This window comes from Coffea arabica, chromosome 5c (genome assembly GCF_036785885.1).
Source record: "Coffea arabica cultivar ET-39 chromosome 5c, Coffea Arabica ET-39 HiFi, whole genome shotgun sequence".
NCBI classification, from domain to species: Eukaryota; Viridiplantae; Streptophyta; class Magnoliopsida; order Gentianales; family Rubiaceae; genus Coffea; species Coffea arabica.
Window position 1 is genome coordinate 42,149,477 of NC_092319.1, and position 23,702 is coordinate 42,173,178.

General features: G+C 35.1%; 3 protein-coding genes and 1 long non-coding RNA gene across 33 annotated transcripts; 2 read left to right on the forward strand and 2 right to left on the reverse strand.

The window, feature by feature from the left end:
* Nucleotides 1–2,129: 2,129 nt before the first annotated feature.
* On the reverse strand, nucleotides 2,130–9,390 carry LOC113689920 (uncharacterized). 25 transcript variants are annotated; one of them, XM_072050967.1, is made up of 5 exons: nucleotides 7,059–9,390; nucleotides 5,282–5,392; nucleotides 3,712–3,895; nucleotides 3,128–3,465; nucleotides 2,130–2,485 (listed from the first exon to the last, which is right to left on the reverse strand). In XM_072050967.1, exon 1 carries the CDS (start codon nucleotides 9,206–9,208, stop codon nucleotides 7,235–7,237), a length of 1,974 nt encoding a protein of 657 aa, XP_071907068.1. In that variant the 5' UTR covers nucleotides 9,209–9,390; the 3' UTR covers nucleotides 2,130–2,485; nucleotides 3,128–3,465; nucleotides 3,712–3,895; nucleotides 5,282–5,392; nucleotides 7,059–7,234. The 25 variants fall into 25 exon arrangements, with proteins under 25 accessions (XP_071907068.1, XP_071907066.1, XP_071907067.1 ...); XM_072050965.1 differs by having other exon boundaries at nucleotides 7,051–9,390; XM_072050966.1 differs by lacking the exon at nucleotides 5,282–5,392 and adding an exon at nucleotides 6,376–6,491 and having other exon boundaries at nucleotides 7,051–9,390.
* Nucleotides 9,391–10,576: 1,186 nt separating this feature from the next.
* Nucleotides 10,577–15,406, forward strand: LOC113689922 (protein SYM1). Of its 5 annotated transcripts, none has more exons than XR_011815156.1 (7): nucleotides 10,577–11,090; nucleotides 11,416–11,556; nucleotides 11,652–11,765; nucleotides 11,856–12,029; nucleotides 12,750–12,861; nucleotides 13,591–13,669; nucleotides 13,874–14,630. XR_011815156.1 is itself a non-coding variant. In XM_027207743.2 (7 exons), exons 1-6 carry the CDS (start codon nucleotides 10,704–10,706, stop codon nucleotides 13,649–13,651), a joined length of 993 nt encoding a protein of 330 aa, XP_027063544.1. In that variant the 5' UTR covers nucleotides 10,582–10,703; the 3' UTR covers nucleotides 13,652–13,669; nucleotides 14,779–15,406. The 5 variants fall into 5 exon arrangements, 4 of the variants coding, with proteins under 4 accessions (XP_027063544.1, XP_071907076.1, XP_071907078.1 ...); XM_027207743.2 differs by lacking the exon at nucleotides 13,874–14,630 and adding an exon at nucleotides 14,779–15,406 and having other exon boundaries at nucleotides 10,582–11,090; nucleotides 12,746–12,861; XM_072050975.1 differs by lacking the exon at nucleotides 13,874–14,630 and adding an exon at nucleotides 14,826–15,406 and having other exon boundaries at nucleotides 10,582–11,090; nucleotides 12,746–12,861.
* A 992-nt stretch (nucleotides 15,407–16,398) lies between these two features.
* On the forward strand, nucleotides 16,399–19,633 carry LOC113689959 (uncharacterized). Of its 2 annotated transcripts, XR_011815157.1 has the most exons (3): nucleotides 16,478–16,604; nucleotides 16,749–17,023; nucleotides 19,281–19,633. It is a non-coding gene; the product is annotated as an uncharacterized lncRNA (long non-coding RNA). The 2 variants fall into 2 exon arrangements; XR_003448272.2 differs by having other exon boundaries at nucleotides 16,399–17,023.
* A 2,073-nt stretch (nucleotides 19,634–21,706) lies between these two features.
* On the reverse strand, nucleotides 21,707–22,318 carry LOC113689502 (putative cell wall protein). Its single transcript, XM_027207273.2, has one exon. It carries the CDS (start codon nucleotides 22,227–22,229, stop codon nucleotides 21,834–21,836), a length of 396 nt encoding a protein of 131 aa, XP_027063074.1. The 5' UTR covers nucleotides 22,230–22,318; the 3' UTR covers nucleotides 21,707–21,833.
* Nucleotides 22,319–23,702: the final 1,384 nt, after the last annotated feature.

Genomic DNA, 23,702 nt, shown 5'->3' on the forward strand with positions numbered 1-23,702 from the left:
TGCTCAAAACATGACAGGTGAAATTTACAAGACCTTCATTCTCTTTCATTTCTGAAAAAAAAAATTCTGTCATAGACATTGTGGGTTTAACTTACTGACATGAACTTGGCCTATCACAAACCTCAAACCTCACAAAACTGTTAAAGGCATGACTGAAGAGCCATGAGGTATCATTTTCACCATTATTATCTAAGGAGATGTCATGATTGAAGAGCACAAGAGAACAGCAGGATTTTGAACTTTCACCATTAGTATATCATCAAGAACCTTCAGAAGGTGGTCCTTTTGATGAAGTACCAACTCATCACACAGTGTTTAGATTTATTGAGGCCAACTTGATGCTTGTGAGTACACAACTAAAGGGTTTAGTAAGTGTTAATATATATATATATATATATATATATATATAAAGAAAAAAGCTGTGTCAATTTAATTTATGGAAGAAAAAATTATAAGTACCTATATTGTGATGGGGAATATCCAGTCCTTATACTCCTTGCCATTCCCTTTCTCCCATCTTCATCATTCTTTAACCTTGGTTTAGATATTCACGCCAAGTGATGTGACGCCTACTGTACATGGTAAAATTTAGTTCTATATCTAAATTTGTGTGTCTCAATCTTTGAATTCGCACTATTATAAACATTATAAACGTGTACCAATATCCGAACAAGATGTTGATTTTGGATGAAAAAGCCAAAATTCACCTCGTCTGTAAGCTTTTGAATCCTAATAACAACACTTGCCAACCAAAAATTTTTTTAATATGAGGCCAGGTGCAGCGCACAACCAAGAAAATAAAGGGGGATGATATTATCATGGTAACTGACCATGATGGGAATGATATTGTCTTAATTGCCTAATATGTTTAGTCTACCAAAAGAAATAACAAGAAAATCTATAGATTGAAAGCATAACGATAACTTACCATAATCTTTTCTATAAAGAAAGTATTAAGTGTCTCTGTTTTTTTTTTTTTGCTTGGTTATGAATGAATGTTTCGTATCTTACCATAAAGAATGTAGTATCATATTTCACGTGTGTCCCTGTCCTTTTTGCTTGACAAAGCAGTTTACGATGAATTATGTTTGAAAAATGCATCAATAACATCAATTCGACGTGGAGAGAGAGAGAGAGAGAGAGAGAGAGAGAGAGAGAGAGAGAGAGAGAGAGAGAGAGAGAGAGAGAGAGAGAGAGAGAGAGAGGGAGAGATTATGGTTGATTTCTATTTTAGAATTGGCATTTGAGTGATGTTGCAAAAATACCATTTGACTGATTCATGTGTGAGTAAATTAGACCCGCCATTGTTTTTAAGGTAATTGTCAATCGCACGTCACTTTTTTATGATGTCACTCTCACTATCATTTGTATCATATGATTTTCATTTATCAGACTTTATGATAAAAAAAAAAGTGGAGTGTGAATAATATTTTTCATTTTTAATTACTATTTTAAAGGATAAATGTTATTGGCACTCCATTAAAAAAGCATAACTACTTTGGCCGGAGATCTTAACAAGTTGGTTGTGTTCCCTCAAAAAAAAAGAAGAAAAAGAAGAAGAACAAAAGGGCTCTGCCTGCTGATGTCCTTGCATAGATAGATATAAACACATAGTTGTATACATAGGACCATATGGGGATGGAATTATTGATGCAAGAAATGCTTAATGATCTATCAAGCTTTCTCAGCTCACGTCTTAAGGTCATTAATTGTTGGAGTCAATCAGAAAGGCATTATTTTGTCTTCAACCCCAAAAGTAAAGTTTGTCTTGTACCATTTTGGAGAAGAAAGATTCAAAACAGTAAGATCCGTCCACATATTTTTTGCTGTTTTAGATGTGATTAGCTTTTGTTGAGGCAAAGTGGCGGACAGGATTAAGTGGACCGTTCACTACTTTTGGTCTTATCCTCATAATTGATCGAATTTTAGAAACTTACAATTATACTCAAAAAGTTTATTCCATTAAAAAGTAAGACCATCTGTCTGAAACAGCTTGTTGGTTAAGTTGAATAACTTGACAAATTTTTCTCTTCCTGGTAGCTTTAATCTAACAACAAAACAAATATGCATATCCTTCTCTCTTTTTTTTTCTTTTTATAATCATGCAATTGATAATCAACCATCAAATGTAACAGAATTTGTTTTGAAATATATTTCACTTGAATTTCTTCAATAACTCCAAAATTTCAGGGTTTTTTTTTTAAAAAAAAAAAGAATTGTACTAAGATTTCATCATTTTCTGACCTATGATCAAAACTATCTTTCATGGAGAACAAGGGGAACAAACCCTTTAATGTCACCATCTGGACAACATTCTTGCTATAATGGGCACTTGAGACAGCAACATTTACCAGGCAGCCATTACCAACTTAGCTATTCTTCATATACATTGCTGGAGAGTTGTTGGAGAGTGGAGACAAGGGCACAGTGGGTTGGACTCTCAAGTCATAGCCATTCATTGGAGGAGGAAAACGAGCACCACATCCTGTGAGTGAAGGATTCAAGCCCACGTCATTGATGAAGGAAAAATGGCCACTTGGACAATCATTTTCTTCAATGATTTCTTCAAGAAAATGTTAAGCAAAACACACAACTACTTGCATCAATTATGGAAGGCCGGATCTTAGTTCTCTTTCAGAAGAGAAACAAGCATTTACAAATTACAACTACCATATGTTTTCCATACTTTGTTCTCAAAATCCACTCCCAGCTGATTCAACAGTCATCTGCATTTTCAAAAGTTTGCAAGTCTCTTTCATATCCCAGAGGATCATTCCAGCAACTTATATGGCTTTGCATGTTTAGCTTTACAGGAGATTTACTTTACATTTTTTCAGGGTTATTTTTAGTTTTCCATTTAAAACAAGCTGGAGAGAAGTTGATTAGGTAAACATTTTGTAGGAAATGAAAATATCAACTTCCAAGTACAACAAAGAAATGCACTTGCTATAGAACTGATCCAACTTCTCAGCAGATAGGGGCCATTATCATTTAAACACACTCAATACCTTGGAGCTATTGTATATTTGAATGCATGGACTTCTGTGAGAAGCATAACTACTTAAAGTATCGAGATTGTTCCGATTTGATGCCACTAGAAAAGGAAAGTGGTGGAATTGGCATCTACCTTTTGTTTGTGCATACAAGCAGGACAGCTGACAACCTTCAGATGTGAGCTTCATTCCCCACCATGCGCAGCTGTACCAATACCTTCAGTGTAGAAAACAATTTAACCATGTCTTGTCAACTGCCAAATGACAGACGAATATCCGCCATTCTTTGCTATATTGGACCTGAGAATCCCAGACATGGTAAATCATGGAAGGAAATCTTCCACAACAGCCACCTGTTTTACTTTTATACCGAAAGCAACTCGTCACTCTATTGGGCAAGCCATGTCCTGTAGACATCAAGGTACCATACAATCATTATGGACAAATCGGAATCCACCAGATCACATTGCACCTACCAGGGAAGAACAAACCATGTTACTGATCAATCATGCATCAGAAAGCTTGCAGAACCAACTATTTTGCACATTGTTTCTTAATTACAATTTTCCCCCCTTTTCCTTAAAATTATCTCCTCAAGACTAGTAATCCCAAAGAACTACATCTCAGAAAACATTTTACATTCTCAAGAGTTAACTAGGCAAAAATATACTAATCCAAATATGTCCAGATAATACTTTCAGCCCTTAAGACAGTTTACCTGGCCACACACTGCATCGCCCTAATCATATAAGAAGATCATTCCAATCTTGGAAAGAAGATCAAACAATATCACGTGGTGTCACATGCAATTACCGTTTATGCTCTAATGCTTGAAACATCTGTTTATTGTGATTCTGCACCATTTGTCTCCAGATGTACAGCATCCTTCCTCCTCCATCATCCTGAGAATATAAAACAATAGGTAAGCTACTACATGCTCTACATTATTTGGTAATGATATAGATGGCGTTTCAACCCAACATCAATAATTTTAAACATGCAAGACAACCTCATGCCGAATTCACAGTCCTGCTTACTATGTTGGTATCAATTTATTGTTAAGACATATCCCCAGTAAAGCTGCACATTCCAAGACAGGGAATAAAGTAAACCAGAAAGATACAAGCATGTGTTTAAGAGGAGAGCCCACACAGTAAATATACAGAAATCATTACAAGTAATTCCTTTGTGATCATTGATGGATGGGTAGAACAACAAAAGTATGACCCAACTACACAGCAGTTGGGAGTATTTTGGGCCCAAAAAAAATCAAATTTTTAAGAAGCAAAATTATTCCATTATCACAATGATACAATCAAGTAGAAAGTTGTAGGTTGAAATTTGGAAATCCAAATATACATCTAAGGAGCAGAATAGTGAGATCGAGCCCAGATCAGCATAACATGGGAATACATCTATTTCTGTACCACAAGTGTTTTGATTTAATGAAATCAAGAATATTTCCATCTAAGAATGGCAAACATGGCTTAACCCAAACCCCCAACCACCCTTGCAGGGAAAAAGAAGGGAAAAAAAAGGCAAAGACGGTTTTGTTCTGTACTTGCAAATTATTTCGTGGTGAAAATGTAACTGAACTACAGCAACCTAAATGCTAAATATATTATCATGTTGCAGCCCAACTTGACTTCAAACTAATGCTGAGATATCACACTCAATACAACTTGCCAGTGAAAATACTAACAAATTGGAGCATATCTCGTGGAACAAAAATTTCCTCCATCAAGGTTTTCGCAATCAGCAATTCAAGGCCTTTAAATTTGCCAAAGTATTGTTCTTCGCATACAAAAAGTATACTACTGTTGCGGCAAAAGGTAGACATGAAAACTAAAATGGAAATATATACTCAAAGTTAGAACTTAATTGCATTTATGGTATATTATGCCCTGGGCAATAGGAAAGACTTGGAAAGGGCTCCTTCTCCTTCAGGAAGATCATAGTGGTTATTTTGCAGTGCATGATTATCAGATTATTTAACCTGGAAGCCAGGCTGTCACTGTAGTCGTTCATCACACTATAGAATATCCCTTGAAAACTTACTCAAAATTGCTAGTTAAAAGTGCAACAGCCACAGCAACAATCTTACAGTGGATAAGTTTTGATTTTACTATTTCAAAGCAAATCTTACCAAGTAGAAATCATACTGAAATCAGCACACTTATGAAGACCATTTATCTTCTTTTACTATTACAATTATTCCTTCGCTCAGAACTATGAGAGTGGGTTAAGGCAGATATGGTCGGGAACAAAGGCTGAGTGAAGGTCATTACCTCTTCTTATGGCTGGTTCTTCATCAATGAACCATCTAATGAGGCCAACAACATCATTAATAGTGGATGGCAAAAGACTTTTAGATGAAATTCTAATTATCAACTCAGGGACTGCACAAGAGAAACACGTCAATAAATTGCTGAAATGTTGGTCAAGTGCAAAAAACCAATAAAAATTCCTCAAGTTAAATTTAGCAAACTGGTTATATTTTTCTGAAACAATTTTAACCAAAAAAACTTTTCCCAGTGTGAAACCTTTTCTACAGTGCTACATGTGCAGCTATTATCATTATTCTTCAAATTATGCTGGAGTATCTGGACTCTCTAGCATAATTTATTCTTTGATCTTTCTTAAAATGAATATAATCATGGGTTAAAGAGTCATCGATTTACTTTTTTTTTTTCTCCTAATGTCTGTACTCTAAAAACATGCTTTTTATAGCCTATTGTTATGTTGAATGGTAGAACAGTGGCAAAACAAGATAGAAAAAGGCAACAATAGTATGGCTTAACATCTTAACAGTCCACCTCATGTGCCATTACAACATATTACTCCAATACTCCTGTTATAAAGACCAATAGCGTCTGGTGATATACCAAGAAAGGAGAATCAGCACCTCCAAAAACTGACAAATTAGCCTAGTAGTGGAACAACAACTTGTTGAGGCATTGCACCTCAGTTTAGAAAAGGAGCAAGATGAATCATAAACTCCATTATGTTAACCATTAACTTAACAGAGTACCATTATGTTAGCCATTAACTTAACAGAATACCATTAGAATGCAGTGAGGTCTCTATGAAGTACACATCATCAGTCCAGCCTGATAATTAGGGGTAAAGACCAAATTCTTAAAGACTAAAAATGACAAAGACAGAGGAAACAGCTTAAGTAACATTTAAACCTAACTAGGCAACATCTACCAAGCAAAAACTTAAACCACTGAAGTGACAGAGGCAACCTGTTAAGCTGTAAAAGCACTCCAGCATGACGTATTATGAGATTATTTGTTTAAATTATGATTAAGAGATTATCAGTACTTAGGCATAAAATTGTTATAAGTTGTTAAGAGTAAATAAGAGTGCCTTGACATACCAACAAGGTTGCTTCACCATGGTCTCCATGGTTCAAAATCAGGCAGAGGAAACTTGCATACATTTAGTCCTTTCTAAATCTTGCAGTTGTAGGCTGACTTGGATGGTTATAAGAAGCTGAAAAACAAAGGCCATTCCTAAGTGCAACAAGATTATAATCTACAAGCAACTTAGTCGCAGACATCTCGTGAGTGTACCCTAAATAAGATTATACCAGATCTACTCTTTAAAACCTTTTCAGCCAGGGCCTAGTTGGTTACAGCACATTCTTCTGAAGGAAAATGAAAACACGATCTATAAATGAAACATTCTCAAGTCTGCTTCACTTATTATTAATATCTTTTTTCTGGCCACTGCATCCTGTCTGTTAGGAAGACAAATAAAATAGCTGAAACATGCCAATATCTTGTATCCTCTATATCTAGCCAGCAATAAAAAAAGCCATTCTTATCTAACAGTTTATGCACAATGTTACTACTAGTTAGATTCAATTAATTAAGCCTATCTCAAATGCATCAAATAATATTTCACTATTGCTGGGACTCAACGTCGGTTCTTCAGAACAATTTCCCAAAATTTTAAGGTAAGCATCAATCACCAAGAATGCTTTGGATGTCTTCAAAACCAAGTCGCATATTAAAACCATAGAATTTGCTGAAAAATATATTAGGAGAACCTGATTACCGGACCATTCAAGGTCTAACTGAAGAAAGAGGGCATATCAACAAAGTAGAAGCATGGTAAAGGCTCAGTCAGCTTTAAAAAATTGGAGCTTCGTTTGACGATAGCAAGCTCTGAGATATTGTAGCCAGTGAAGAACCCACACTTCATTTCATACAAAGTTTGCCACAACCCAAGAATCAATCTTCAACCAGAATCCGAAACTTTACTCGTCGTTTAATGCTTCCCATTCTATCATAACCTATACCAATCTTACTATGCATCAATTTCATTGCCAAGTCTGCATTTCCTGTCTTTCTCAAGGCATTGATTAAAATAGTGCGAACCCTACCTGGAACTTCCCGACCACGATCAACTACCCCATCGGCTAACTTGCAAGCTTGTTCTATACGACCTGCTTTGCATAGAACATTAATCATTTCTTCAACAGCTGTCTCCAGGACAACACCCATTGGTGCCAAATCATCCAAAATCTTACAAGCTCTTGCAACTTTACCAGAAAGACAAAGCCCAGTTGAAAGAGCTCTAAAAGAAGCAGCAGTTGGAGTTATGCCCTTATCAATCATTGCATCCCATAACTTTAAGGCCTCTTCATTGCGATGCTCTTTGAACAAGCCAGTTATTAAAATTGTGTACGTATAGACTGTTGGATTACAACCTTCATCTCCCATTCTCTTAAAATATACCAAAGCTTCATCAACTTTCCCAGTTTTAGCCAAGGCATCAATAAGCACATTATAACAATAAGAATCCTGAGGACATCCCTTCTCAACCATCTCATGAAACAGCTTCTCAGCCTCTGCTACTCTCCCTGCCTTTCCAAGGCCATCAATGAGACTTGAGTAAAGCACAGCATTAATAGGGACATTATTACTTTCACAATATTCGAACCATTGCATGGCTTCAACTAACCTACCATTCTTGCATAAACCATTAACAATGACTCCATATGTAACTTCATCTGGTTCAAAACCCTCATGCTTCATACTGTCAAAAATCTTCATTGCTCCTTCAAGGTTCCCATTCTTAACATATGAATCAATTAGAGCAGTATAAATAGCCACATTAGGTTTAGATCCTCTACGACACATATTCTCGAAAACAGCATATGCTTCAAAAGATTTTCCATCTTTACAAAGTCCTCCTATAACTAAGCTATAGGCATGGGGTGGAACCTCCAATTCTTTCTCCTCCATTTCATGATAAAGTCCTAAAGAAGAATTGAAATGCCCCTCTGAGTAACATGCCTGAATCAAGGTCATATACGTGATCTTATCTGGTTCCACATTTTGCACCTCCATTTCTCTAAACTTCTCTATGGCTTTCACAACCTTCCCTGATTTACAATACCCCTTAATCATCGTATTATATGTAACAATGTCTGGCAAAATCTTCCCACCTTCCATAACCTCAAAAACCCGTTCGGCTGACTCAATAAACATGGCATTCACCAACCCATTGATCAGAAAATTATAAGAATACAAACTAGGCTCAACACCACTCTCTTTCATTTTCCTCCACACCCACAACAACTCCTCAACCAATCCTAGATTCCCAAAACTCCTAATCAAAGAATTAGCAGCATTCACATTTATCAAAAAGCTCTTATCTTTCAATTCACCAAAAATACAACTTATTCTATCAAAGTCACTTGAAACAGACAAAACTTCAATCAAAGAAACATAACAATCAAGAGTGTGAGCATAGCCTGTTTGCTTACCAGCCCAGACAAAAAGCCGAAAGGCGGTATCTTTGACACTCTGCTCAGCAAGCTTCTCAGATTTTAGCAAGAAAGCAATAAAATTTGGTGACAATTTGATCAAGAACTTGTGGCAATAAGTGGATAAATTCTGCTCCATGGCTGGTGAACCATCTAAAAGATTGAGAATTTGAGGGACCCATGGGGAAGGCAGGAGGTTTCTGGGGTCTTTAATCAGGTCTGAGAGGTCAGTAAAGGGTTGAACCCATTCAGGCGGTGGGAGAGGAGAGGTATTCGGGAAAACCCACTTGGAATTTGAGATAAAATGTGATTTTGCAGATGGGTTTTTGGGTTTTGGTACGGGAGCAGGGGGTTTGGCATTGGAGTAGTGGTGGTGTTGGGGTATAAGAGATGGTGTGAAGGTGAGAAGGGGTTTATCGAGGGTTTTTCTCATCAGTGGCCTGATTTGTTGGGTGGAGGGGCAAAGAAGAAGATTGTGGTGCTTGATTATGAGCTTCAGTAACAGCAAGGAAATGCAGTATAATCTTCAGTAACAGATGGGTTTTACGAGCTGAGGCTATGGCAAATGAAAGTCGATTTCTTCTGTACGATGATCTGACTAGAGCCGCAAATGAATCTATTTGCTCGTGAGTGGCACGAACTCCACGTTGAGTTAAGTTGATCGAGTCGAATTTGAATTTAAAAATATTAAATTTTTTAATTCATAAATTAACTTAAATTCGAATATATATATATATATTTTATTTTAATAATAAAATTATATATATTTTTAATATTTTATTATTTATTAAAAATTTATTATTTTATTTATTTTTATATTTTTTTAAGTTCGAAGTCGAGTTCAAATTTCGTAAAATTATGTTAAAACTACACTCGATTAGATCGAAATTCAATTCGACTCGAGTCATTTGTATCCCTAAATTTGACTAGCTTGTTTGATCAGAGTGATTTTCAAAGAAGTTAATGCACCTTTTTAATTGAAGGAAAGGAAGAGAGAAGGTAGCAATGGAATAAAAAATTAAAAAGAGAATAGAGGAAAGTGCCTTCTGTCCACTTGTTTGGTCTAAGTATGAAAGGGAAAAAAAAAAAGAAAATATTGAATCTTTATTTAGATTGAAGGGAAAAAAATGAAAGAAAAAGATCAAAGTATTAATTTATTGGAAAAGATAGAGAAAAATTATTTTTAAAAAAAATAAATTATTCCAATTAATTAGTTTTATTTCTCTCTGTTACGATCTATTTTTGAGTAAAATTATAATTTAATAAAACAATTAGACTCTTTTCTCTTTTCTCTTTCCCTCCCTATATTTTCCTTTCTCTCCTTATTTCAAATAACAAAGATTAAATCCTTCCAATTCCTTTTCTTTCCTTTCCTTTCCCTCCTACTTCCTCAATCCAAACAATGTAGTTGAATTATTTTTTAGAACAAAAATATGCCAACCATCAAAGATAGACTGGCTGAATTGTTTTTAGGATAAACATGTGTCAACTTTTAAGATGTTAAGGATTCAAAATCACTATTTATGACAATTTATGATTGTTGAGAATTTCTTACTGCTTGATCAACGCAATTTACAAAGATTTATCATCCTTTTTTTTTTTTTTTTGGAGGAACGAGGATTTATCATCTTAAATAGTATCAACTTTCACTCGTTACAGTCCAACTTTCTTCTTCTTAGTTCTTACCAATTACCATACCATATGAGATTTGTGGTTTTACTTGTGAGTTGTGGCAGCAATTCAAAAGCGTGTTAAGCTACACCACAATTAAACACGTGGAGATCAATTGTCAACGCTCTAGTACGGCACGCTTTCTTCACATCTTACTTGTTCTTTCAAAAGCCCAGAATCCACCATTCCATTTTAGCTGCATTCTAAACTCTGATCTCTCTTTTCCAAATCCTAAGAATTTAACTCACAAACCGATCATGGCTTGTTTAAAGGCCATCAACCATTTCCAGATCCTCTCATCATCGAATTCCACAAAACCGTTAAGTTCAGACGCCAAGAAAACCATATTCACCAATAAAAGTCTGAACTTTGATGCAAAATTTTCGTCTAAAACCAGTTGGCATCAATTACGCCTTGTGCCCGTCAATGTTGTGACGAAAGAGGAAAAAGACTTGGTCGCAGCTGAAACTAGTGAAAAGAATGGTGAGGAGAAAGCAATTAGTGGTGGAGAAGTGAAGGAAAAGGGCAGGATACTATCTACTCTACTGGAGGATAAAGAAAGGTTGCTGAATGCTGCAATTGTACTTGGAGTTGGTACTGTTGCCATTACCAAGTTGCTCTCCATTGATCATGAATATTGGCACGTGGGTTCTCTAGAATTCTCTCTCTCTCTCTCGGGCTGCTTATTGTTTTTTAATGCTCAATTTGGGTGATTTTTTTTTTGTTCTGATGGTTGTTTAGCATATCCAATTAGTTTATTTGTTGATATTTTTGATGGGATAGTCATAAGTTCCGTATTTTCATATATATATATATATATATATATATATATATATATATATATATTGCTCATTTGTTGTACAAATTGATGAAGTGAAAAGGGAAAGATGCAGGATCAAGATTGAATTTTCAAGTTATTGCAGTGGATTCTGTATATTGGAGTTGAAATATCTTGATTACTTTGATTAGGGATGGACCCTTTATGAAGTGTTGAAGTATGCCCCTGAGCACAATTGGATTGCATATGAAGAAGCTCTTAAATCCAATCCTGTTCTGGCTAAAATGACGATTAGTGGGATTGTCTACTCTGTAGGAGATTGGATTGCACAAGTATGGTGTGATTTTAATTTTCAATTCTAGTATTTTCTTTACTTTCTGTTTCAGCTTTGCCTTGCTTTTTGCATACTAATATGGCCCTGATGCAGTGTTATGAAGGGAAACCGCTTTTCGAGTTTGACCGACAGAGGATATTTAGATCAGGTCTTGTTGGTTTCACCCTTCATGGATCGCTTTCTCACTACTATTACCAATTTTGTGAGGTGAGATTTGTGGCTTATATATTTTCTTGTTGCTATTGATATACAAAATTTTTGAGTAGCTGCAAATGCTTTTATTACTTCCACGTGCAGGCTCTTTTTCCTTTCAATGATTGGTGGGTTGTCCCTGCCAAAGTAGTAGTTGACCAAACTCTCTGGTCTGCAGTTTGGAACAGCATCTACTATGTGGTTCTGGGGTTTTTGCGCTCTGAGTCCTCGGCTAGTATATTCGATGAACTGAAGTCAACATTTTGGCCTATGTTAACTGTAAGTACTCTGTCAAACGAATTTATTTGTTACTTGAAGTCCATTTTGTTAAGTTCCAGTATGTGGCCTGTTTTAATGATCTCTCTAATCAAGTTGAGAATTGGAGTCATCATGCAAGATTATGTCCCACCTTCCTAACTTTTGGTCATTTAGTGTAGGACATATCAAAGGCCCCTTGCACTCTCAATGTTGCATTTGCTTAAGATTTAAATCATCAGTTCTCAGGCTCAATTACATATGTCAATTGTCAGATGAATGGTAAATCTATGCAGTAAAGGCAATTATGGTCACTGCATTGTCAAAATTAGTATTTCAACGATCTTCAAATGATTATCTGAAGCAAGATTCTCCCAGAGTATATTGGGAGACATTTCTTTGTCCGATGTATCCTAAATTTGTGCGTGTTTATTATGATAATTGTTATGGCTTTTGAACTGCAAAGTTCAAGAAGTCCCAGTTTTGGTATATACTCTAGGTTGCTGAATTTCTCACAATATAGAACATGGCTTCCACAATTCTAACCAATAGCCCAATTCAGTCCCAGACTGTTGCTGATGTGCTAACTTGTTAGACATACACTGTCAGGTTGAAGTGTTGAAATGAAAAGTCGTCAGTTTGTACTTGTACAGCCTCTGAGAAATACTGCATTTGACACAAATTGTGTTCATCTGGATGTTATGGGGAAAAATAATGAACTGTCTTCATCTCCATGACAGGCAGGATGGAAGCTTTGGCCGTTTGCTCATGTAATCACCTATGGCGTGATTCCAGTACAGCAAAGACTTCTTTGGGTGGACTGTATGGAACTTATTTGGGTCACCATACTCTCAGGGTAAGTATATATTGTGCAGAAGTTCATCACACACAGCCACACTCGAGTACTGGATCTCCCAAATTTTGTTACAAGTATCATCTGCAAGAAAGAAAGTTTAGCTATTTAGTTTGAAATTCTTGTTGTGCTTGAATCTTGCCAGAATTTTGTTTTTCTTTAATGTTATTCCTTTTTTTTTTTTTAACTGTCCCTGGTATTCCCTTAGTGCTTTGAGCATCCAAAGTGAGCATTGATGGGGAAAATGTTGACTGCTTTATATACAATTCTTTATGTGAATGCCTGAGCATTTGAGTGGTTGTTGGCTTGATTATCATGCAAGGACAAAGGCATCTAAAATGGCTATGGTCATGTCCGTGAAAATATTCAGTGTTGATGAACACATAGTTGAATTCAGACAAGTTTGTTGTGGCCTTTTATTTCAAAAAGTTTGGAAGGTGCATTTTGCATGCTCATATGGTGCCGTTTTTCCTTAAGCAGGATCTGTTACCTAATAATGTTTAGTCATAGTAATGCATATGAGCAATAGTTAAGTCCTATCTGTGTTTCATATGTTGAAGGGTATTGAGTTTTAAAATTTGACATAATTGTCTTTTGCTATATTTGTTCTTCTGCAAGAGTTCTTGCAAAAAGTATTAGATCTGCAAACTCTTCTACCCTGCAGAACTGAAAGTTCTTCAAAATGCTTTCTTTGAGAATCACCTTCATACAACTTTATATGTAATTTTGAAGGTTCTCAAATGAGAAATCAGAAGCACGGTTGTCTGAAGCAGCAGAAGATGACACTAGCTAAGCATCAAGCAAACCCAAGGTAAAGTGCAAGTACTAGCCTTGAAGTTTTAATAATGACAATGGACTACTGAATATGCTTTCATTTCTTTGTTGAAAGAAAATGTCAATACGTGAACTAACTCATATTGTGAGGCCTTTTTATCACTGGTCTTCTAAAATGTTTACTTTAGTGCCCATCCTTAGGTTATACGCGATGATATTCTTCCCTTCTTTCATTTGGTAGGAGTATTGGCAAATAAATTGTATTCCGTCATGTGATGCTGGGAATTGAAGAAAGTCTGGGCCAAAAGCACATTCTTTTTCTTTCAGCTGAAAGATTGCTCAGTTAATGGAAAAAATTATGCTATAGCTATACATCTGTATGCCTCTTCTCTGGACAGCAAGAATCTGTCTATTCTTCTTCTTCCCATTTTCTTAGAATTCTACATTCTCTTTTTCCTGTACTCTAGAGCGGTTTTCTCCCAGGTTGGCCTGGTGCTGTTGCAGAAGGGTTAGGGTTTGCTTGGATTGCATTTTTCTGGACTTTTTGTAAAAAAATTACTGTAACGATTTGATATATGTGAGATAAAAAAGTGATTGAAAAATGTGTTAACGATAAAAAATTGCAATCCAAACACACCCTTAGTTAATGATTAGCTGGTCATGCTACTTAGATACGCCATGAGGATGCAGTATATATAAATTTGTAATCCTTTATTTTATTTTATTTTTTTTGCCCTGCTTCTTCTTATTAAAATACCAGAAAAACCATGATAAATATTCAACATAGAGTAGTAGCAGGAAAATTTTCTTGAGTTTGACTGGTTTCTTATACCAGATGATTTTGAAGGAGTGCAGTATAATGTTGGAGATGTAATCCTAACTATTCGAACAAGATAGACTTCCATTCAAGAAATTCAGGATGAAAATCTAATTGCAGTTTCCCTGAATGTTATTAAAGGTGTAAAATATGTTAATTACATGCAAGGCAATTTTGGACATGCATCTTCTTCAGCAACATCTTTTTTTTCTTCCTTTTTTTGTCTTCTTGAACATCATGATATATATACATATCCCTCATGGAAAATTGTCAAGTTTTTCCACTAATTAATTATCTTCTCATCTGTTGAACGAACAATCTTCATCAAGAAATCAAGTTAATCTTCATCACTGCCTTCTGTCTCGGCTTTTGCAAGATTGAGTATGGCTTCGAACATCCAAATGGAGCAAGAAAGACGTATGGGTTGTAAAGATAACTGGTTTTCTTCCCCAAATTGATTGAGCAAAGCCTTGAACATTATGGAAGACAAACATGAAACTGGTATCATGTACTTCTTGGATTCTTCTCCAACATGCACAGGGACAAATCCTTGAGCACTTTTCTTCTTCCTTGTGACATTGTTCTTGCTCTGCTCAGCCTCTCTAGTGGCTGTTTATACACTTTAGCTTTTGCCATCTCGGGTTAAGGGAATAGGGTTTTTCTTTTCAGTGGGAAAAAAGAGAAAGGTGTACGTAAAAATTGCTTATTATGCATTAATTGACCTTCAAAACCTGTGTTATTTATATACATGTCCACTTCAAAACCTGATCCAATCCCATTAGGGGTCAAATTTTACTTGATCTCCGAAATCCAGTGGGAGAAGAAGATTAGACTACCCCACAAGTTTTATTAATCTCCTTATCCCATATTTGTGTATTGGACTTGGAATACAATATGAAATCTATGTAATTAAAGCCCCTTTGAGTTGCTTATAATTATAAGCCAGTGGATTATGAAGCCTGTTGGAGCATTGGATATTTGTTTCCAATATTAAAAATAATCTGATTGGTTCGGTTTTTTATTTGGTTATTATTGAATAATTTCAATTTGGTTTCCTTAGGAAACAAGAAAAGAAAGTTAACATACATCTAATTAACCGACCAAACTTTATTTTATTTTATTTTATTTTATTGTGTATGTACAGACTAATAATTTTATTTTCATGAATACTATCTCCATAAAAGCCAAAACACTTGCTAACTGGCTTTCTACCAAATAAGAATTTTTTTTTTTTTGTGTGTGTCTGTCACCTTTTCCTTAATTCAATTAGAAATGCATAGACTCCAAAGAGGAGGAGGGGTTGGGTTCCAACAAATGTAGAACTTAATTATTCGTGTACTCTAAAATGAGCACAAAAGTTTTTTCTATTTTGTTACATATTAGCTATTTCTAACACATTTAAGGGCTTAGAAAAAGGGCTAAAAGATTTTGAGGGCCCTAAAGTTAAAATTGATTCATGGAGGGTCAGATAGTGGAGCTCAAAAAATGGACAGATATATCGAGGTTCTAAGTTCGATATTTCCAACTTACAAAAAAAAAAACTTAAATTACAGTAATTTCAATTATTTAAAATGTAAATTAACACCATTATTGAAACTTGTGACAATCAGTGATTGGATATAAATTGAAAGAATTGTTCTCCAAAGGGATTGATAATTTTCAATTATTTTATTAGACTAGGTAAGAAGTTCACTAGACTCAATAAGTATACCAAATTAGAAATGCTGTCTTGTTTGGATTGTGATTTTCTACCAAAAATTTTTTATATTTTTCATGAACATATTTCTCAATTATTTTTTTTTACTTCACATATATCAAATCGTTACAATATATCTTTTTATAAAAAATCCTAAAAATAGCAATCCAAACGTGAACGAATCATCTTTTCCTTTCCTGTATATGTATATGACATTCGGATACTAAATGAACTCAACATAGTGTAAATTTTATCAAATAAGGGAAAAAAAAATTTATCATTGTCACATCAAAAAGTTAGCCGAATTATGTATCAAGGATTTGGATTCTTTGCAGTTGCGCTTGCAGTAACAGAAGAGGACGATGAACAGATTTAACAATTGAGCCAACCTCGAACTAATCTCGGCTATTGATTTGAATCTCATTTGAGGCCCATGGCTCTTAATCCTTAACTGCACAGGTTAAATATTTCTTCCTTTTCAAAACATAATTCATAATAATATGTTCCACAAAGACTTCACCCAAAAAAATAAAAATCCAGAAAGCAGAAACGAATATTTAAAAAAAAAAATTTCAATTCCGCACAAATTCCAAACACATGCAGGTCACGTGACTGCCGATCAGTGGGCATGCTGACAAAACAATACTCCAACAAACGCTTAGAGAAATCCTTCAGTCCGAGGCAGATCTTTAGACCTTGAAAAGATGGCAGAGATTGAAGAATTTCAGGAACCCACAAAGCAGAAGCAGACAAAGAATGTGAAGAGAAATCATGGATCAACAAAGTTCTTCGTCTTTGTAGATTACCTTTTCTTGATAGTCTTCTTTGGTTTCCTCTGTTTTTTCCTCCTCAAATTGATTGGATTTTGATTTATTGAGGTAATTATTCCTAGACCCTTTTTCATTTCTGACGATTTTTGGAGAGGCCCTTTTGGTCAAAGATTGAATTTTTAGCAAATCTGAAGGCAATTTGTGTACTATCTGTTTGGTCTATGATTTTCCTGTGCATCCATATTCCACACTTTTTTGAAGTATCTGTTCGTTCAGTATTTCTACATTTTGTCTGATTTCTATGCAAACTTATGTGTTTAAATATACTGATAAACGGTTGCCTAGATTTTCTGTTGAATTTTCCTTCTGAATTGAAATACAAAAGAGAAACGCTGTTGAATTTTAGTAGAATAGTGAAAATTCATGTAAAAGATGATCTGATGTTACAAGACAATGACTTTAACTTCGGTTTTTGAAGGGCTTAACTATCGATTACAATTTCAATTAAGCAACTTGAAGAAAAGGGGAAAAAAATTATGCTCATGGTGAGGGAGGGCTTGTTTAAGTTTAACGGAATTTTCTTTCATATGTTGTACTTTAGATTAGATGATGATGGTGACTTTTTACGTATAAATTGTTTTTTGATCTGTTATGCTTTAACTGAGTGTAATTTCCCATTAGGATGATGATACAGCTAAGAAGAAATGCATAAATTTGAACCTAACCAGTCATGCTGAAATGCTTTTCTATGCGTAATTGATATTCGTGCTGATTATGCACATTTTTTAGTATGATAAATGTAACCCTTCAATACTCAAAAGTGCAAATTTTAAGGTACTAATAGTACATTAAAAAATGCTGATTAGGGACATTCTTAGTATTAAAAGTGTAGCTCTTTAACTTTTTGGTCATTAGTAGTGAGTGAATGAACTGCAGCAATCGTCTTTCTGAGATAGATCTATTGGCTAGATATGGATGGTACTTTGATTACGGCACAATTCAAATCCTTCTTCCTTTTGTGATCTAATACCACCCAATCAAATCCTACACTTTGTGTTTTGAGTTAACACTGTGGTGGAATGAGCAGTTAAGATATGTGGATGTGATAGTAGAGTGAAGTTTGATCTGCAGTAAGCTCCTTGAATTATAGGAGAAGATTTTCTTAGTTGAACTATGACCCTTCATCTGGATGAATTCATACACTTGGTGACAACTTTGTTTTGTTTCTGGTAATTGACCCATAACTACGTTTGACACTAGTATTCCTTAGGAATTGGTGATTCTTAGATTTCATGTAGTGTTAACTAATTGACAGCAGTGCAGTTCCATATGCTGATATCTGTGTTCTTGAGAGTTTTCAGTAAATCTAAAACTCATTTATCACGTGGTTGCCCCATGTTAACTCTACAAAAGGGAAGACCTTTACTTCTAAGACTTAAGTAGGAATGCATAGCATTCCATCAATTATATGATTACATGGAGTTGAAGCCTCTGAAATGGACTTTGACGCCTCAGCTATAAGAATAATACCTAAGAAATAAGATGAAATTCATGAAAAGTGTGGAGGGTTGTACATTTATCTGTAAACATCTGTTAATAGGAAGATGGCCAATTTCATGCTTCATGTGCTTGTAGTGCAATGGTTTACATATTTTAGAACAACATGAAGAACCCTTTTCTTCTGCTTTTACCACATTGCTGCCATGTTCCTCTCCCTCCCCCTCTCTCTCTCTCTAAAGTTATAAACCTTTCATTGGGCATTTTAGATATCTTGGTAATTATGGTGACCTTATGCCTCCTTCAAGTCTACGACAGATTGTCTCTGCATAAGAAAATTTTCTTATTTAACAGTGTGACTGATCAGATTCAAGTTCACTTAGATCTTTCAGACTCTTTTATTCTTTTTCTTTTTTCAGTTAATATGCTAAGTAAAAGTTGCTGGCTTTATCTTATTTGGTAATCTGAGAAATGGAAATAATATCCCAATTGATGACACTATTGAAGGTGAAGCACTATGATATTCAACTTTACAAGCTTCCAGCAAACTTCTAGCTGATAAAAAATGCACCTGAAGTTTTGTGACTGGATAAATGACAAAGCTAGTTGTGCTGTAAAAAATTATTGACCTGAATGTGAATTTGTTTTCGCTTGAAAGTAAATTAGGTGAATCCTGGAAGTTTTTCTTCTATGAAAAGCTTCTTGTCATGTGCTGAACTTTTGCTAAAATGTAGCCCTACTGCTTTCTCAGGCACTGCCTAATGTTGGGCCCTTCCGTGATGCCTATGACTCCATTGCTTTGTCTAAATTTTGCAACTACTTTTCCTAGCCAGGCTTGTTTATGAGGTTTTTTTTTTTTTAATTTCAGATATACGGCAAGTCCAAGCAGCATAGAGAACCATTAAACATTGCAGATTTGGTGATTCCGGAATGTGTTCTTGACCATGTCTGGTTAAATATCATTCTATGTCGTTTTTATATTTGAAGAACTCATTAAATTCTTTGATAAGCGATCATAGTTTTTTGTTTTGATTAGTCATCTCGTACAAGCTCAGTTGTTGACTTTGTATGATTGAGTATTGATTCACTTAGTATGATGTGGGAAGTTAAGTTCTTTGATTTTGCCTTGAGAAAAATGCAATAGCTCTTTTGACATATCTATGGAGCAGTAAAAAACAGTGTACGCGATTATCCTATCTAGATAATTGAGGATCTTTGTAACTCCTTTTGCATTAAACATTTGTTACTGCTGAAGAACTTGGATGCAAAGATGAAAAGGGCATTGCCCTTGGCAAACATGAACTGCAGGGCATATCCCTCTTGAAACTAACAATTCAAGCAATGTCTCTTTCTTGGCAGTTGGAAGAGCGATGATCAAGTAGAAGGGTTCATTGATGTGTATTAATGAAGGGTAGATGACATTAATAGAGACGGAGAGGGAACCTTGTCTTTGTGGTGGGGAAAGTCTTGAACAGTGGAACTGACTATATTACCAGTCAGGATTTGTCACATTGTCTTTTGAGTGATAGGGATGCTTCCAAGGTTGTAAAAAACCTCCAAAACTTTGGTTGCTAATTTATGTACAGAAAACAATTTTTGATTCATAAATATATGGCATCTAAAATCATGTGACTCCAGATAAGTACCATGCATTTTATTAAGGATGTGTCTAGATCGTTTAACGACTTTTTACAACCTTTTGTGCTATTAAATTTAGGGTAAATTACATACGTCTCTGTGGTTTTGTACAATGCCATATGACCCCTTTAAAGTTTCAAAATAACCATATAACTCCTTGTAATTTTATGTAAAGTGAAAAAATATCGAATGCTCAATCAATCAGGGCGATTATAGGAGGCACACCCTAAATGATGTTACATAAGTTTCGACTTTACATGTAACATATAGGGAGTGAAATGAACATTTTGAAAAAATGAAATGATCATATGACAAAAGATGAAACCACAGGGAGGTTATTTGTAATTTATCCTTAAATTTATGATTTCCACAAGATATCCGGGTATAATTTGCTGCTTTTCATTAACTGCAATGAGTTGCCTTGTCGCTTAAACTACTAATTTCTTCAAATGAAGGAACAAGGATTACGACAGATCGAATTAATGCATTAACTCATTTTTCCTTTTTAGCGGGACACTTGTTTATCAATTGATCCTTTTATCACAAAATTTTGCTTCGTTCCACCTCCAAATATTACCACCAAACTTTTGGTTTGCTCAGTAAAAAGGAAAAACGTAATGATGAATCTTTGAGATCACAAGCAGTAGATCAAACAATACAAGGCAACAACAAGCATGAATGTGCTTCAAAAATTGCTCACATAAGATGACCTCAAACATATTGCACTCTCCTTTTTCCTTGCACAAATTCCTCAAAATGTTTCACACAGGCAGTAAAATTTTGATTGAGTGAAGTTTATATCATATTTACGGTTGTTCAAATGCTAGTTTGTTTCAGTCAGTCGTATTCTCTGTAATATGTAAACACTACAAAATTTATGTCATTTTATACTATAATAAAGAGATACCAGAAAAGGTTTCCCTGAGTTGGAAGTTGCAAAAATAACATTCTGTCCTACACTTCTTCACTGCCCCTTGACCCCGTTGTTGCATTAAATAAAGATAGGAGTTATGTCTGAGCCAATGTACTTCACAACCATGCCCATGATAATTGTACGCATCACAAATAACAAATTTTACCAATGCTTCTATAAAAGGAATGCAATCCCGACGGTTCTTTATTTCCATATATATCTGTATCAAGATTTCATGTACCCTAGTTTACATTTATTTTATTTTGTGGATTAATTTGTTCTATATTGAACGATAGTATATTGTAAATGGGGTCTCACAAAAATTGAGTTCTATCGAGTTCAAACTGATCAGTGTAATTCTTACTACATTTTGTGTAAACTAGTAAAATTTTAGTGTAATCATAAATTTTGCACCAACTTAGTTGTATGAGTTGACAAATTCAAATTTACATTCAAGTTGTGCGAGTTTACATCAAAGTTATAGGAATTATATCAATTAATTTGAATTGAATATAACTCGATCTACTTGAGAGGCCATGTCTTTATGGAGGTACTGGTGATCATGAATGCATGTTTGTCATAGGTGCAAATTTTGAAATTCAGATTCAGATTGATAATTAAGTCGTATGCATTCAAATCCAATAATGTATACGTGGTTAATGCAACAATAATGTTAATCCTTAAAATATTTTCTGGACATGTTTCTGATAAAAAGACGAAAAAAAGGGAAAAAAAAAAAGAAATTCATAGATAAAATAAGTTTTTGTTATCAGGAAAGCAGAGATTGACAAACAGCAAAAGAACCCTCGTACGCACAACACATAAGCTAAATATTTTCATCATTATTTGCTTAGAAGCCACAAAGGATCATCAAGGGCTAGCAGATGCAGGAATGCTGCCGCCAACTGGCACCTCAACACCAGGAATGGGGACAAATGTATCATCACCGCCTGGAATATAGCTCTGGCCGGGGAAAGGGCCGCCAAAGCTGCCGATTCCGGGCAGACCATTTCCTCCATTAGTGCCAGTAATGGGATTGTAGTTGATTGGATCGAAATGTGTGCCTGGCCTAGGGAACATGTACCTGCCCATGCCTGGAATGAGGACACTTCCATCATTACCAATGAAGGATTCTGGTTGTATTTTTTCCAAATTTTTGGAATCCTTCATTGGGATTTCGCGGCCCGAAAATGCAACCCCTGTTAAGCTTAGTAACACGTTCAGTATAAAAAGGAAAGCCGCGATAGAAGGATGGATTTTTCCCATTTTTTCTTTGAGAGAAAAGTTGTTGGATTGCCTTGAGAGAGCCAAGAAGGGACAGGAGATGGATTGAGTTGGGGATGGGGAATCTGGGAAGTGAAGACATGTTTTTATAGGGTAGAACTAGGCAAGTTTGATGTCTTTGGCGGCCATTTATGAGTTCAAGAAGTTGGTTCAATTTTCGTTAGAGAACAAAGTTTTACGCGGCATGAACAGGTTTGATGGTGACGAGAACAATAATGTGTTGTATGCAATGCACACTTTTGGCCATAGAAACCTAACGAGCTGATTATACGGCTAATAAATGCATGTTCATGAAGTAAAGCTGCATAATTTGGTAGCAATAGATGAATCTTAACTACGAAAAGTTAGAATTGTACAAGCATTGTACAATTTCTGATGCATATTATGATGATCCAAATTAAAACTTGTGCACGTATATGTTTCCTTTTTGGAGGTTGTTAAGAACAACGATGCAGAAAACTGATGAGTTGATTCGTCTTATATTCATCATTTGTTGCATGATTAATCAACCTTGCAAGTGAAAAGGACATGATGGATTTCAGTATTTAGATTCTCAATAAATTAAACCTCAGGGCTATATCAACCTTCTTGATTATCATGTAGCTTGCAGCACATGCTCTCAACCTAAGGTTAGTACCATACATGAGGGTTTAAAACAGTACCTCCTCGAAATAATCAACTAATTGCTTCTCATTTTGTGTAACGGCTTAGAAAGTAATCAATCTTGACAACAAAACTTATAAAAGGAAACCTTGTTTTGGCATATGCATGAGTTTTTTTTTTCTTTTCTTTTTACTAGGGAAAGGCTTGGAATTTTTAAGAAATTTATCTATGTTTTATAAGAGTTATTTTTTTAATTTTTTCAGCTCAAAGGAGATTCCAAACTTTATAACGGGGAAGGGAGGGAAAGATTTAAGAGCCGAAGGATCTCCTGATCACCTGAAGAAACAAACAAAAGCAAGTTTATGCTCCACCCAAGTGAATCACTTGATTATGCTAGAATCATCTATTGCACCAAATTTGTCCTTGCGTGTGTATGTTATTGTGGATCTCAGTTTAAAAAAAAAAAAAAAAAAAATTTCCCTTTCACTGAGTGGTTCTATTTTTTTTTATCTTAATGCAAATGTGCTATATATATTTTGAGTATCACTTCTTTTAACATAATTTCTTGAAGGCCATTTGTTCTTCATGGGTTCAAATTTTCCAATTGCTTCAAATATTTGCAAACTGAATGACATAACAAAATGACTGCCCCAATATTTTTCTTACATTCTTTATAGCGATAGTCTGGTGGTGGTGGTGGTGGGGTGAAGGAGGTGGCTGGGGGACAAAATAAAGTTTCCATCGAATTAACCCCTTAGCTGATTGTTTAGTAAAGTGCTGTATAATACTTTGTCCAAAGTATACCGACCCTTGTTCCTTTTCTTGTTACTGTTACAAGATTCAAAATTGGGG